This window comes from Pithys albifrons, chromosome 2 (assembly GCF_047495875.1).
Source record: "Pithys albifrons albifrons isolate INPA30051 chromosome 2, PitAlb_v1, whole genome shotgun sequence".
In the NCBI taxonomy this organism is placed as follows: domain Eukaryota; kingdom Metazoa; phylum Chordata; class Aves; order Passeriformes; family Thamnophilidae; genus Pithys; species Pithys albifrons.
In genome coordinates this window covers 904,725-921,209 of record NC_092459.1, presented here as the reverse complement: position 1 = coordinate 921,209, position 16,485 = coordinate 904,725, and the positions used below count along the sequence as shown (strand labels likewise).

The following is a 16,485-nucleotide window of genomic DNA, read 5'->3' as shown; positions in this document are numbered from 1 at the left end:
ATAGGAAGAGGTATTCCAGTGGGAACCAAATTTCTCCTGGCTGCTTTGGTGGGATGTCTGAGATGCCAGAAATACAGCACATTAAGAGAGGTATCTCTAAAGATGAGCCAATGAGTTGGTAACTGAACAATCAAGAGCCAATGATTTGGTAATTGCCTTCCATGGTGTGGCACAGGAGTCCGGATAGGATGGGTCATGAGAGTTTAAGCTTCCCCAAGTGTGAGTGCAGTCACGTACACAGGGAGAACACACGACCAGAGAACAACTGAGTATGTGCACACTGAAAGAAGAATTATGGTTGTCAAGGTGTTTCACAGCCAGTGGATGCTCATCTGAAGGTGCCACAGCAAGTATCAAAAGAAAAGCAAAATCAGGGTAGCCATTTGAACCGTCTTCAAGACTCAAAGGCACAGAGGCAGGGGGTGCACTACTCCTTTCACACCAAGCCATCAGCAGCGGGTGGGTTTGTGGCCACTGAGTGCTCACACAACAGGAGAGGGTATTAGACCAGATTTAGGAATTCAGGCTACAAAGAGGAAAGTTAATCTTTTCCTCCACAGCAGACTAGAGAAGAAGGAAGCAATAAAGGGCTTGAACTACAAGACTGGTGCTGAGTAAGTCCCAGGTTTTCACAGTGAGAAATGGAAAGCAAATGAAAGGGACCAAGGGGAGCATTTCCTTCTGGTGTGCCGAGTGTTTGGAGTCCCCTTCGCCGCAAGGTGCTGCCTGGCTGCAGATTATTCTAATGCTCTCCTCTTGTAAAAATTATGCATAATGTGAAGAAACTTTGAAAGTCACTTAATCATGTTATGACAATTTTTTAATGAAAATTTGTTTTAATATTAATAGAGATTCATAGTTTCATGATAATATGGGTGGTGGTGGCATTTGGAGCAGCAGTATCTTGCCTGCAGCCATGCTGTGCTGTGCCATAGCATAAGCTGTGCTTCAGACTACTCAATAACTTTCTCACATATAAATTTATAAAGACTTTTATAAGCTCCAATTACGCTTTTAAAAGACATAAAACCCCTCTTTAAAGGGTGCTTACGTGACATATTAGTTCAACTTTCAAGCTGGACTTTGTAGGGGGTTTTGTTGCAGCAGTGCAAGCTTGGAGATGGACCCACGTTTCCCTGGAAGTTGATGGCTGAAGCAGTTCAGGAGAGAGAGTCACAAAAGGTTCAAGATAGTAGTTTTAGAACAGAGGACTTCTAGTGATTTTCTCTAACAAACCCCTTTTTTGCCACCAAAACATATATTCTGGGGGGGGAAAGTACATTCTGGTAAATTAGGGAGCACAAAGACAAGGAGTTAATTGCCCACATTGTAACTTAGATAATTAAAATGGTCTCAGACATGCTTTTGGCTTGCACCAACCAGCCCTATCCCAGACAGCTCCCAGGCAAGGGATCTTTCCTAAATGTTAGTCCTGATACAACATTCATGATATTTTGAGGCTGAGAAAGCTAATTACATTGCCATGCTAATTTGCCAGCTGCCCTCAGGGCCAGGGAATGATCCTGAGGTTGCTGGGGTAGAGGCTGTCGTGCTAGGACTACCCTCTCAAAATCCCTTACTTTCCTCAGCCTTTGGGATTTTTGGAGCTGGAGTCCACCCCTGAAATTCAGAGGAAATAAAACCCCAGCATCTCAAGCTCCTCTTGCTTTTTGTGGAGGATCACAAGGAATGCACCACTCTGGAGCAGGAAAGACAGAAGAGGAGACGAGAGTGTTTTACCGCTATTGCCTTGAACATTTTCCTTATGCAGAGTAACCTCCTACCAGAACGAGGATGCTCTTGTGCTGCCACTTGGCCAGATGATGAGCAAATGTGGGTTCAGTACTCAAGGCTTGGGCTCAGAGGCTTGTAATCTGTTTTTCACCCTTGGTTTGGTAGTACCCCTGTTTTACTACAGGGACTACAGGACTTACAATGAGTTGTAAGTACAACCAACAAGCTGCAGTTCTGACAGGTCACATATTCCAAAGCTATAGAGTGCAACAGAAAGATTTCTTCCAGACAAATTTCTAATTCTTTTTTTGACAGAAACTAAGAAAAGCCAAGCAAGAATTCTTTTATCTTTTTACTTAGATGAGGTGAATCCAAGAGGCTGTACTGATAGGAATTTTTCCTTGTCACTCACCTATCTTTATTCTCTCTGCTCAACTTCTGCCAATTGCTCCTAGTCATGTTTTGCTGTAATAATTCTAAACTATTCCCTTTTTATTGCAAACACTCTTCAAATACATCTGGATAAAATTCATCCATTCTTCTCCTCCCACCTACTCATCCTCTGGTCATGCTGTGGATATTTTATTAATTGACTTTCACTCTTCATCCCCTCCAGCTCCTTTTATTCCCTACCCTGGTCCTCTACCAGGTCCGTTTTGGAGCTCTATCCATCTGGACAAAGTCCCCCTGACTCACCACACTTATTTGGCTGCCTGCTGACAGGCTTTCAAATTAACATGACTGTGATTTGGCTGTTGGGAGCTACTCAGGAGAGAAGATCTGGAAGCAGCATGGAGAAGATGCTCATGGTCTCTTGGGTTATTCTGATAAGCACACAGTCCTCAGGAGGACAGACTAACAGCTGGCTTCTGCTACTCACACTGCCAAGTATCTTTGATGTAAGTTGACTCCCAGCTTATGCAGATGAATAATAAAGAAGGGAAATAAAGGGTACTTGCTTCAAATAAAACCTTGATTGAGACGTCACAGATAGCATAGAATGATAGAAGGAATCTTAAAACTCATCTAATTCCAGCCCTCTGCCACGGGCAGGGTCACCTTCCACTAGAACAGGTTGCTCAAAGCCCCATCCAGCCTGGCCTTGGACACTTCCAGGGAAACTCTTATGCAATGTACCAGGAGGACAAAACTTAGACTTAACAGCAGTGGTGCAGATGAACTCCTTGCACTCACTCCTTAACCAACTTTTCATGCCAGGACAAATGAGGTGTATTTGAATCCATTAATAACATAAATTTTCACACTGTGCAGTATCCAAAAGGACTCAAATCATTCTACAAGCAATGGGGAAAGAAACTCCATCTACCCACACAGCACTGACCCAAAAATCTTGTAGTCCATTTCATCAGGGTAAACACAGATTAGAAAAGGAATTGATTTCCCTGGGACCTCATGGCTGACTGTTCCAGAAAAACATCTGATACAGTTTTATTTGGCCTTCTACCCAGTACCCTTTTTGTTAAATCAGAATGACTCTCAGCTCTTAATTTATTGCAGACTTTTGTTTTCATTATGAGAAACAGTAATCACATGCAAAGCCTGCAGGTACCTGAGTGTCTTAGAGTTTTTCCCCTCAATTGAACAAGTGATTTTTTTTTCTCTTTGGGAAAGTTTTTTTTACCCTCCTTCTAAAAACATGAATTATGAGACAGACATGAATAATTAACAGTTCTCTGACAGAGCACTTCAGGATTTCTGCCTGTATGCTACTAACCTGAAAAAGCAAAAAAGGGATGATGGTTCAGACTTGTATTTCAAAAAGAAAGTGAAAAGCTGAGCAGGGCCCAGGAAGGAAAGATGAGCATGGGAAGAAAAGTAGGAGTGGTGTTTAGATCACTGCAAGTCTTTTTCACCCTTTTTCTTGGTCAGGAATTTGCAAATAGATAATAGATAGGAGTGGGGGTACTTGGCTGAACAACATTTCTCCCCTGGATCCCTTTAGCTGCTCAAAGGCAGGAGCAAGTCCAGCCTGGGAAGATGAGTGAGCTGCTTCAAATTTCCCAAGCAATCAAATAGTTTGGTGCCAGAGGGCAAATCTGGCACAGCATCTCCAGGAGATCCTTGTCCTTCTGCCATGGAGTGACAAGCCATGGGAGATAGCACAGGGCATTTAAATGGCACTAAACATCTCTCTATGGGCAACCAAATCAAAGACCCAGGTTTCCATCTGCTGTAGTGGGACACATTATCAGTGTCTTCATGGTGACTGCACAGGCCAATATCTAAGTTTATGTCTTCAACCCAATTTGAATCCACTCATACTGAGTTTCTGGCTCACTGGACAAACATTTCCAGTAATTTTTCACTGTTGAATGAGCTCTGAGAGCTACATTACAGATTTACTGCAGTTCCTTTCACCCATAAAGTAATTTGTTCATTTATTCTTTGAGTTCCTCTATCATGATTAAGACAACAAACAAATGGGTTGTCATTCACCACTTCCCTGGAAGTGTTCAAGGCCATGTTGGATGAAGTCCTGAGCAACCTGGTCTAGTGAAAGGTGTCCCTGCCCATGGCAGGAGGATTGGAAATGGATGATTTTTAAAGTCCCTTCCAACCTGAACCATTCTGTGATTCCATGATTTCCATCCATAAACACTGTTAGTATCTATCCCAGCCTATTGAAATTGAGTGAAAACAGCATCTTAAATCTCAAAAAAACAATTTCCTGGGGTTTTTAAATAGTTTTGCCATTCACAATAACAAAAGTTTATTTTTCAGTTTCAAATCTCCCTTATACCAGTGTCCAATCCCATCATGATGATGGGAAACCATAACTCTATAAACTGAAACAAGGTGCTTTGATTGTGAGCCTGAGTCTGACTTAATATGTTTTAGTGATCTGAGTCGACTAAATTTGACTTCCAGCAAGCAAAAAAAAAAGCAGAATGAGAGATCAGAAAGTCCTGATGAGGAAGGTAAGAAAGGTATGGCTGCAAGACAGTGGCAGAAACAGATCCACTGACAAGTTTTCTTTTCATGAAATACATCACAAATTCATTATACCTTCCATACAATACAGGTGTTTATTGCATGAGAGGTGCATCTATAAAATGAGGAATCCATTTTATTAAAAAACATGATACATAAATCTGATAGTTTAGGAAACTAACAGAGCAGTGAAATCAGATGGCAATGATTTTTCTGGTTAACATGTGAAGGGAGTTGGAACTAACTTCAAACCCAAACCATTCTATGGTTCTAGACCTCTTATTCTTTGGAAGCATTTGAGAAAACAAAACACTCTCAGAACTTGACTTAAAGTCTAATTAAAACTTTTTTTTTAAGACTACTTCTTATTATCAGCTAGGGGTTTTTTTTGTTCACATTTTATAGGTCAGCACCCAGAAAATCATGGCAAATTTTGCTGTTTCCCCACTGGATCTCTGAGTGTCTCTGGCTTCATCATCGATCTCACTTTGAGCATCAGTCCCCACCTCGACCTGAATTCTGATTTCTACAAAGGCCAATTTATATCCCCCTGGTAACTTGAAGAGTGCCAAAACAGCAACACATCACAGCATCCCCTTAAAGGCCCACTTAGTACTGCCAGAATTGCCTCTAGGCAGGAACTATAGATAGGATACCAAGGTAGGAAAGAGAAACATCTTACTGAGAACATTAGAAAATAATTGAACTTGGGCAGATCATATATAAATTACAAATAAAATAAAGCAAAGATTCTTCGCTGGCAACTACTCCATCCAAGTTCACACAACTAAATTCCCTTCCAAAATCACATTATCTGCATCCAAATGGCCAGTTGGGAATGGTTCTTCTGGTATCTCTCAAACCACACCCAAGAACTGTCTGTGTGAGAACAGGCAGACAGAACAAAACCAGTGACAGAGACCACAGAGACAAAACCACAGACTAACAGATGCCACTGCTCAGGCTTTAAGCCCAGTTTAGCACCCAGCAGAGTGTCAGGAGTCCCAGATCTGAGTTCAGAGCCAGCAGCAATCTCAATATAAAACAGCAAGCAGCACTCATGCCAACATTTTGGAATTTGAATAGTTACTTACAAATGAAGGGCCATACGGTGGAAAACAAGGTCACTGCCACAAACACTGCCACCAGAAGCTTGACTGAAGTTGGCACTGGCTGTGCAAGATGTCTCAAGGATATCTGTGGAAGGCAAGAGGTGACTTCCTCTCTGTCCTGTGATGGAGCCGTCGAGATCCTCAAGGATGGCAGAGTGAGGGAAGGGGAAGAACACTTGGAAAGGTGAGTTGATGAAGGTCAGACGTTCAGCTCTCACTGTAAAACCACCTGTGGGTAACAAGCAGCATTTCAGGAAGAAAGAATAGTCACTTCAAGTAATGGGCCTAAAGACATCTCTGGAGAGAAAGAGACTAACTTCATTCCACCTTCTCTTTGAAAAATGTCTGATGAGTCAATGAGAAGGGGAGATTGAGGAAAATAAATAGAGATGGTTGTAGGAATGACTATTGCTGTGCTATGGCCAGGCCCAACCTGCTCAATGCCCTGTTGCGACAGGACTTGTGGTTACAGACTTGCCTTATCCAGGTGCTGATCCTGGTCCTACCAGCATCTCCTCAGTGACTCCAAACACTCCTTCACAGGCCCCACTGCCGAAAGTTACAGACCCCAAAATAATGATTCTTATAAATCCTTTCTGCCTTTTTTGAAGGTAATTTTTTTAGAGATAAGGACTGTTTATGTGTGTGTGAATATACTTGACTTGTGTGCATATCCACAGCACCTGGTAGAATAAAGCCTTGGCTGAAAAGTGAGTCTGGGGGATTTTTTCACTACTGAAACATCAATAGCTACAAAAGGATGAATATTCATGCAGGCTGAAGCACAAGAAGTTTTTGAACAAAATAATATTTACAGAAATGTCAGAAAATCGTTGCCCTGTGGCCCATAACAAGCCATATTTAACATAAGTGTTCATACACCAAGTGGGTTACTATTTGACTGTCCTGCACTCAGTTGTAGCCTCTCTAAGCCAGATTTTACTATCTCTTCTGTCCTTTGATCTCACCTCCTGAAGTCTTTGTAGGGCAGTATCATTTATATATAAATATATTTAAGAGGTAATTACAGTTGGAATATTCTTCAAAGAGTCTTTGAGCACCTCTTCAAAGCTCAAAAGGATGCTCAGTTTACTCGTTCTCTCAGGCAAATTCACCCAAGGTTTAGGCTGGCCTGAGGTAGGAGCTTGGTAAAACTGCAAGGTTGGTCATAGCTATTAAAGAAATCATCACTCTTGAGAATTTTACCTCCCAAAATGAAGATACAGAAACAAGACAGTGTATAAAAGCCCTTTCCACTGAGAAAATCAAATCAGTGCCAAAATAAAGTTACATTTGTCTTAAAATATATGCAGTATGTGGCTTCAACTACATGCTGAAGCCATAACCAAGGGATATTGGAGAGAACCTGAACGTTATCAATGGTTGTCCATTGTCAATGGAAACTATGAACTTCCAAACATATGAATCTGTAATGAGAGTGATGCCAAAGGGGTTTTTGTTCTGATTTTCACATTTTGCAGATTTTAGGAACACAGTAGTTGTGGATTTTTAGAGGGTTAATATTTCTAACAGTTTAAGTTTAATGCCTTTCTATCACTACCCCTGTCCCAGAACAGGGAGCTCAAATTCCTTTAGTTAATTAATCTTGTTCAGACTCCTTTCCAAGGTAGAGCTGAAGGATATCAGAAGACCCACAGAATGAAACATAAACACAGGTCAGAGTGACCCAAAAGCCAGAACTGGATGAACTCCAAGAGACCTTTGTGTGCCTGAGGAAGAAGAGCTGATGAAGACAGAGGGTCTTGACGACCCCAGACCCAATTCCAGGGGTTGGACCAGGGGTGGGACTGGGGCTGGACTGAGAAATGTGTAAAGCAATGATTGGAGGGATCTTATTATAAAAGCCATGGAAACAAGAACTGGGGCACATGCCTGTCATCCTGTATTCCTGTGGGCTGTAGGCCCTGTGTTATTAAAGGACCTTTACTGTTTATCTTACCCTGCACTAACGTGGCTCAGAGTCCTGTTTTTGGGGGGAAGGGTCACTCACAGCATCAAGAGGAATGCAGGGACTGTGGAAATCCTGCTAAATAAATGTAAATCAGACTCACCCTGCCCTTGGTAGCAGCCAGAGCAAGTTCTGATTGCTGTGCAGGTGTTCACATCAAAGTTCCTGAAAGCTGTGTTGGAGATGGAGAGCTGGTATCTTTGGGGAGTTTTTAGTCCTGCAGACATACAGGTCCCATCCTGCAATGAAGGAATGGAGGGAGATGGGAAACACCACCATGCAAATCACAGAATCCTGGAATGGCCTGGGTTGGAAGGGACCTTAAAGATCATCTCATTCCAACCCACTGCCATGGGCAGGGACACCTTCCTCTGGACCAGGTTGCTCAGAGCCCCATCCAACCTGGCCTTGGACACTTCCAGGGTGGGACATCCAGGATGCAGCGGCTGCAATGCCAGAATGTGATTGCCCTGGCTGAGGGGTTTGAAGGACACATCTAAGCTATTGGTTTGCAAATTCTGACAAGAAATACCTGTTTAATTCCCCATTTGCTGAATGTAGCACCACATTCAGGGCAGCTTTTTGCCTTTTGTCTGGGTCGTTGCATAGTGGTTAATGTTGGACATTTGAAGAGAAAGGAAATTGCACATTTCCTGAAAAGAACACACCTGAAAGGCACAGGGAGCAGATTTTAAAAGCCCCTTTTACTTTACCTTTTTTTTTTTGTCCAGCAATTAGGAATTTTCCCTCCTCTGCAAAGCTAATCATTCTAATTTCTGTTCTGAGCAAAACTGAGAGCAGAGATTATATGCTTAGGGAGGGGGGAAACACTTAAGCCAGGCTCTCTGCAAAGCTCTAGTTGACTTCAGGGTCCAGCAAAGCTACAAGAACTGGAAAGGAAGAGCAAAACCCACAAGTGATGAAAAACACAATGGAGAAAATAGATTTTTAGAGTTTGTACTCCAAGACTTGTAGAATAACTCTCAAAAGTCGTAGTAGAGAATCAATCAAGAAATCCACCCCCTGTTAAAACATCTCTGCAACTGAAAATGCAGAATGAGAAGGACTTTTATAAATAGATTATTACTTTAAAGTGATGGTGTTATGTTCAGTCTCTTTAAGACAGAGCAGCTCCATCAGCTTTTTTATTCTGAGGCCAAACCCTCTGGATTGATGATCCTGGTTCTTGGGCCATCTTCTTCCAAATCAAATCACTGCTAGGCAGAAATCCCTGACTTCTGGTAAAAAATCACTCAGAAAGTCTCTATTTGTTTTCTGTTTCCAATTCTGGTTCTTCCATCCTACCCACCTTTCTGTATTTTTTTAATTAATCCATTTTATTTAAATCAGTAGCAAATAGAGCCGTGTGAGGCAATAATTCCTCCCTAGAGTGTGTCCCCTCTCTCAGAACTGCTGCTTTTTCCAGAAGGAAGTGCTTAAGGACAATTAGTTGCTTTATGAAAGCATGACAGAGACTTGCTGAATGTCTAGGAAGTTTATAAAAATCCTTTGGCTTTTACAGGTCCTGGATTTAGCCCTGCCACTAATGTTTTAATTGGTCAAAGCCCCAGTTCTTAAATGCCCCGATACCTCCAGAAAACAATCTTGTTTTGAAGCACTGCTCTCAAAAAGTGAAGGGGAGGAATATCCAAGGTTCCCATTAAATTAATGTCATAAAGTTTTAATTGATATTAAAGAGACATCATTATTAAAGGGAGAATTACATACATTAAGATGTAAATTATGACAAGGAGGCTCTTATCATGAGATAATCAAAGATAATCACCCCCCTGGGGTACTGCAAGGAACAAGGCACAGCTGAGGCCTCTAAATCTCTTAACAAGTACAACATTGGAGTCCTTCCATGGATCCTGCAAAGCAAAAACAAAGACATCCACCCTTTGGTGCCTGAGACAAATTCATTGGGAGGTCACTGGGACACTGCAAGTCTGGACAGGTGAAGTCAGGGTTTTATCTAAACTGCTTACAACAGACCTCCTACAGAGGTTTCTTTCTATGAGCTTCTAAAGAAAACTCATTTAAAGCTCTATTTCTGCCAGTCATAAAGAAAATTAATTTAATAAACAGCAATACAAAGGAGAGCAGGGAAAAATAAAACAACTTCAAAATCATGAACAAGCAGCTGTGGCCAGTTGTAACTAAAATTCCATTGTTATCCATGTTATTAATCTGTTAACAACCTGGTAGCACCCAAAGGACTTTGTCCAGCTGCCTAAAGAAATAACGGAAGAAGATCATATTTACTGCATAAATAAAATTACATTTTTGATGGTATTTTTCATTCTCAAGTTAAAAAAAGTAACTCTCTGTGTTCCAGGTGGACCAATGATGCTACAAGAAAACATAAGTGTTAACTGGAATAGAAACCAAATCTGGTGTTCCCCCTGATGCCAAAGGGGTTTTTGTTCTGATTTTCACATTTTGTAGATTTTAGGAACACAGTAGTTGTGGATTTTTAGAGGGTTAATATTTCTAACAGTTTAATGCCTTTCTATCACTACCCCTGTCCCAGAACAGGGAGCTCAAATTCCTTTAGTTAATTAATCTTGTTTAGACTCCTTTCCAAGGAAGAGCTGAAGGATATCAGAAGGCCCACAGAATGAAACATAAACACAGGTCAGAGTGACCCAAAAGCCAGAACTGGATGAACTCCAAGAGACCTTTGTGTGCCTGAGGAAGAAGAGCTGATGAAGACAGAGGGTCTTGATGACCCCAGACCCAATTCCAGGGGTTGGACCAGGGGTGGGACTGGGGCTGGACTGAGAAATGTGTAAAGCAATGATTGGAGGGATCTTATTATAAAAGCCATGGAAACAAGAACTGGGGCACATGCATGTCATCCTGTATTCCTGTGGGCTGTAGGCCCTGTGTTATTAAAGGACCTTTACTGTTTATCTTACCCTACACTAACGTGGCTCAGAGTCCTGTTTTTGGGGGGAAGGGTCACTCATGGCATCACCCCTCATCATTCTCAAATCACTAAACTAAACCCACCTGTGTGTGGTTAAATGCTGTCTGTTAATTCCAGCAAAAGGAATATAGGAATATATGGGAATATATAGGGATTTTTGTTAAAAAACCTTGACTATACAAAAAATAAGATTTTTCTCAAAAATACACAGAATCACAGACTATTCTGAGTTGGAAGGGACCCACAAGGATCATGAAGTCCAATTCTTAAGTCAGTGGCCCACAGAGGGGATTGAACCCATGACCTTGGCATTATAACAACCAAGTTTTAACCAACTGAGCTGATCTCAGGGTTTCATGTTCTGTGAAATTCTCAGGTTTTTCTGAGACCATGTCAATCTTGGAAAAAAAATGTAAGTATCGAAAAAATTAGTTCTTGTCTTGGTAGGATCCTTCAGCTTTTTGGTTTTGTGATTTTGTTTTTACTTTTGAATGTTGTTTTAGAAACAATATACAGGATTATGTATTACTGTGTTGAACTTTTAAATAGTTTTAAATTAAAATAGAAAAAACAGAGTCCTTTTTTCAAATTAATTTTAAAAAATCTTCAAAATTTCCATAATGAAATAAAAAGATGTTTGGGGGAAAATCATAGAACCATTGAACTTTTTAAGTTGGAAAAGACCTCCAAGGTCCTCAAGTCCAACTATTGCCCCAGCACTGCCAAGGCCACCACTAACCCATGTCCCCACCTGCCACATCTGCATGTCTTTTAAATCCCTCCAGGGATAGGGACTCCATCACTGCCCTGGGCAGCTGTGCCAATGCTTGATAATCACAGAATCATAGAATGGATTGGGTTGGAAAAGACCTCCAAGATCATCGAGTCCAACCCTTGGTCCAACTCCTGTCCCTTTTTCAGATCATGGCACTCAGTGCCACGGCCAATCTGTGTTTAAAAATCTCCAGGGATGGTGAATCCACCCCCTCTCTGGGCAGCCCATTCCAATCCCTGAGCACTCTCTCTGGAAAGAATTTCTTTCTGATCTCCAACTTCAATTTCCCCTGGCAGAGCTTGAGCCCATCGTGCCCCCTTGTCCTATTGCTGAGTGCCTGGGAGAAGAGACCAACCCCCACCTGGCCAGAACTTCCCTTCAGGCAGTTCCAGACAGTGCTGAGGTCACCTCTGAGCCTCCTCTTCTCCAGGCTGAACACCCCCAGCTCCCTCAGCCTCTCCCCACAGCACTTGTGCTCCAATCCCTTCACCAGCCTTGTTGCTCTTCTCTGGACTCGCTCCAGCCCCTCAATATCCTTTCTGAACTGAGGGGCCCAGAACTGAACACAACACTCAAGGTGTGGCCTCACCAACGCAGAGTCCAGGGGAAGGGTCACTGCCCTGGGCCTGCTGGCCACGCTATTTTTGATACAGGACAGGATCCCATTGGCCTTCTTGGCCACCTGGGCACACTGTTGGCTCATGTTGAGCTTCCTGTCCCTCAGTCCCCCCAGGTCCCTCTGCCTGGCTGCTCTCCAGCCACTCTGTGCCCAGCCTGGAGCGCTGCAGGGGGTTGTTGTGGCCAAAGGGCAGGACCTGCACTTGGCCTCCTTGATCTTCATCCCATTGGAATCAGCCCATCTCTCAAGTCTCTCCAGATCCCTCTGCAGAGCCCTCCTGCCTTCCAGCAGGTCGACACACCCTCCCAACTTGGTGTCATCAGCAAATTTGCTGTTGATGGACTCAATCCCCTCATCTAAATTATCAATAAAGATGTTAAACAGGACTGGACCCAACACAGACCCCTGGGGACACCACTGGTGACCAGCTGGATGCAGCTCCGTTCACCAGCACTCTCTGGGTCCAACCCTCCAGGCAGCTCCTAATCCAGGAGAGGGTACACTTGTCCAGGCCATGGGCTACCAGCTTTTCCAGGAGTATATTATGGGAGACAGTGTCCAAGGCCTTGCTGAAGTCCAGATAGACACACCCACAACCTTCCCCTCATCCACCAGGTGGGTCACCTGATCGTAGAAAGAGATCAGGTTGGTCAGACAGGACCTGCCCCTCCTAAACCCATGCTGGCTGGGTCTGATCCCTTGTCCACCCTGAAGGTGCTGTGTGATTGCACTCAGGATGATCTGCTCCATAACCCTGCCAGGCACGGAGGTCAGGCTGACAGGCCTGTAGTTGCCAGGGTCCTGCTTGCAGCCCTTTTTGTGGATTGGGGTGACATTGGCCAACCTCCAACCATCTGGGACCTCCCCAGAGAGCCAGGACTGTTGGAAGATGATGGAATCTTTTCAGTGAAGAAATTTTCCCTAATATCAAATCTAAACCTCTCTTTGCACAACTTGAGGCCTCTTGTCCTCTTCTCGTTACCTGGGAGAAGACACCAAACCCCACAGACTCCTCCATTCACATACATTTATTTACATCTATTATATTTACATATTTAACATCCAAGCTCTACCCAAGCTGCCATGGAGCATGGGCTGTTCTTCAACCCTTACTTATTTCTCCAGATTTCCCACTTGCAGTTGCTGTGCTATTCAAGAAACAATGAAATCATTGCTGCAGTGCTCACCTTTTGCCCAGTGTGTCCAATTAAAACACTGTCAGACACAGAGGTGTTTCCCAGGCTCTCTACAATGTCAATGCCAAAGTCTTTGCAGGCAGAAATCCAGAAATGTTGGAGTTCAAGGTTCTTGCTGCTGAAAATCTATGTAAAAGGAAAATAAAGGAATAATCATCACCATCCAATCATAGAAGGGTTTGGGTTGGAAGGGACCCTAAAGCTCATTTCATTCCAGCCTCCAGCCATGGGCAGGGACAACTTCCAGTATTCCAGGTTGCTCCAAGCTCCAGCCAACCTATCCTGGACACTTCCAGGGATGGGACACTTAAAAGAAAAAGACTGTTCTTGGAGACAGTCCATGGAAAGCAGCAGAAAAAACAGTTATTCACATATTCTCAGCCAGTCACATGCAAAGAAATTACAAGCTGGATAGAGAAAGCAAACAAACAAACAAACTCTGGAAAACATCCTTTTGTTTTAATCTCTTCTCATACAAATAAGCTTTTCCAGAAAGAGAATGCATCAGTTCAAAAAATCACACTGAAAAATTGGACACCCTCAGAGCCATAGGATGGGTGAGGCTACAAAACATGACTTAGAGAAACACTTCCAAAGTGTTCATGTCACCAGACAAGGGGTTAAGAGGTTCACAGGCTCTAAATTCTATGTATGGGAAGAAGCTGTCAGATAATAATGGGTGATGTGTGTGTGTGGGAGGGGGGTTAATCACATTAATTAATAGAGATCTATAATAGCTGGAGAATGAATTTAGACTAATTCAAGTAAATAAAATGTAAATTTTTAACTAGAAAGAAAAAAATCACATGGAAACCATCAGCCCTATGAAAGCACGAGATCTTCTACCAACTGCAATCTTCATTAATAGCTCAGGTCCACTCAGAGGTTTTGGGTTTTTTTGGCAACAGGATTTAGTGAAATGTGCCTCTGCCCATGGCAGGGGGGTTGGAACTAGATGGCTTTTAAAGTCCCTTCCAACCCAAACCATTCTGTGGTTCCATGATGGCAGTGGCAGCCAGATGTTAGATGGTTGCAGAGAACACCAGCTGCTGGTGAAAGGAGCGCTGGTTCTGCACTAAAGCAGTAAGAAGAACTCACACAAATCCTGTTTCAGGAGTTTTCATTAAAATAGGAGCTTCCAGTGAGGGACAGGGACATACAGGTACATGAACTTTCCTGGGACTGTGACTTATTTGCAGCCTTAAGGGTGAAGTCAGTTTATAGGTGAGATCCTTGGAAAAGTCCTGAGCATCGCAGAGGACAGGCAGGACAAACGTACCTGTGCTCCCCCTTGGCAGCTCCAAGCTGTGAAGCTGGTGAACTGAACAGGTCTGTTTGGGCTGTCTGGCAGATATTCTGGGTACACCAGCAATCCATACCTGTTTAGGAAAGAAAGCAATGGACACTGATTCTTTACAGTGCATGTATTGGTGAGCAGATTTTTCTATTCGTCATTGCAGTATCTAAAATCTGAAATCTGTAACAGTTCTCTGCATGAGACTTTACCATTTAATCCCAAATCAGAGACTGGTAGATAACACTACTTATTTTAGGCACCTAATCATGTCAGTGAGGATATTTAAAATTTCTTTTCAGAATTAGCCACAGCAGGGCTAACAAGTGTGCAGTGTCACTGAAAGGTGACATCCCCACCATGCTCTTGAGTTTTCAGCATCACCTTCAGATAAGCCTGACATGAATTTAGAAAGATAAGGCTTTTCTTTATCTTGGATTCAGCCAGCTTGGAGTACAGCCCCAATGTATGTGTTCCTGTAACAGCCCTTGCTTTGACCTTCTCAGAGATTTCAAATCCAGACTAATAACCAGATTTCCTCAAAATTCAGATCACTCCATCCACTGACTTTCAGCATAATATTTTTTAAATATTGTTTCTGGTTTAGGGAAGTACAGGCAAAAGCTCTTGTGAATAGCTATTTCTGGATACTACAGGAGCAATTGTTACATGAATTGTCAGAGAATCATGGAATCACAATATGGTTTGGGTTGGAAGGGAACTTCATCTTGTTCCACCCTCCTGCCATGAGCAGGGGCACCTTCCGCTATATCAAGTTGTTCCAAGCCCTGTCCAACCTGGCCTGGGACACTTCCAGGGATGGGGCAGTCACAGCTTCTCTGGGCAACCTGTGCCAGGGCCTGCCCACCCTCACAGGGAAGAAGTTCTTCTGGATAGAAATTGTGTATCTGTTCTGCATGCCACTCTCTTCTCAAAATGCCTGGTAGACCTAGAAAGTGAACTTTCAATGCAACAGGTGACCTCAGGCTTCAGTGCTTTGCTGTTAAATGTTTGATGAGGAAATGTGTTAAATGAGGCACCTTAAGCTACATCAGGACCAGTTAAAGAAGGGGATAAAGTGGAGGAGCTTGTTAACAGCACAGGGAACTGCTGCAAGTTAACAAAGTGGGTTTGTGAATGATTAAGAAAGGACCAGGAAAAAAAAAGGCAAGAAGTGGCTGCCCTATCCCTGGAAGTGCTCAAGACCAGGGTGGACGGGGCTTGGAGCAACCTGGGCTAGGGGAAGGTGGCAGGGGGTGAAAACAGATGGTCTTTCAGGTCCCTTCCAACCCAAACCATTCTTGGAGTCTATGATTCTGTGGCTGTATTTAAACTAAAAGGAAATGAGAAAAACAGTTCAAAGCACATTGCTGACAAACACTGATTCTGCCCTGCTGCAGATAACTCTGCTTACCAGAGAGGAGGACCTGAAAGAAGGGGCAAAACTGAGGGGGAAATCCTGAAATGAGGGGCAAAACATTTTCAGCCCATGACTGCAATTTTAGTTGCCACTCTTATTTACTGAAGGCAAATCTCTTTAACTGAAAATCCTCAAGTACCTGGTGCAGGAGTGGGCTGTGTTCTCACTGAAGGACAGCAGAGGCACTTTGGATGGTCCCTCAGGGGGCAGATGAAAGAAATAGCCATACCCAGCACCACACACTGTGTTACCCTAGAGAGAAGAATATGTGACTGTGAAAAAATATTGCCACAGATTTCTGGAAATTAAAATCAGCTTAAGAAAAACCCAAATTAAAATCCCAGTTGAAGTCCATTCAAATTCTGGTAAGTCTGGCTGGTAGAAGATACTTTCTGTGTCTCCAGTCTTGTCCTGTTTTCACATGACCTTGGGCCACTCTTAAAAAAGCTGTTTTAACCCAGACACCAAACACTGGCCAAGCA

The 16,485-nt window shown here is 43.0% G+C and overlaps 1 protein-coding gene across 13 annotated transcripts in view; it reads right to left on the bottom strand.

Moving 5' to 3' along the window:
* PKHD1 (PKHD1 ciliary IPT domain containing fibrocystin/polyductin) overlaps positions 1-16,485 on the bottom strand; it is a 274,518-nt gene that overhangs the window by 122,964 nt on the left and 135,069 nt on the right. For all 13 annotated transcript variants that reach the window (XR_011697094.1, XM_071548173.1, XM_071548172.1 and 10 more), the window contains exons 43-47: positions 16,143-16,255; positions 14,569-14,668; positions 13,281-13,415; positions 7,871-8,006; positions 5,781-6,027 (exon numbers count right to left, since the gene is read on the bottom strand). Coding sequence is in view for 12 of the 13 variants with exons in the window: in XM_071548173.1 (XP_071404274.1) it covers positions 5,781-6,027; positions 7,871-8,006; positions 13,281-13,415; positions 14,569-14,668; positions 16,143-16,255 (731 nt within the window). In the remaining variant the exon portion in view is untranslated. The remainder of the gene's footprint in view (positions 1-5,780; positions 6,028-7,870; positions 8,007-13,280; positions 13,416-14,568; positions 14,669-16,142; positions 16,256-16,485) is intronic.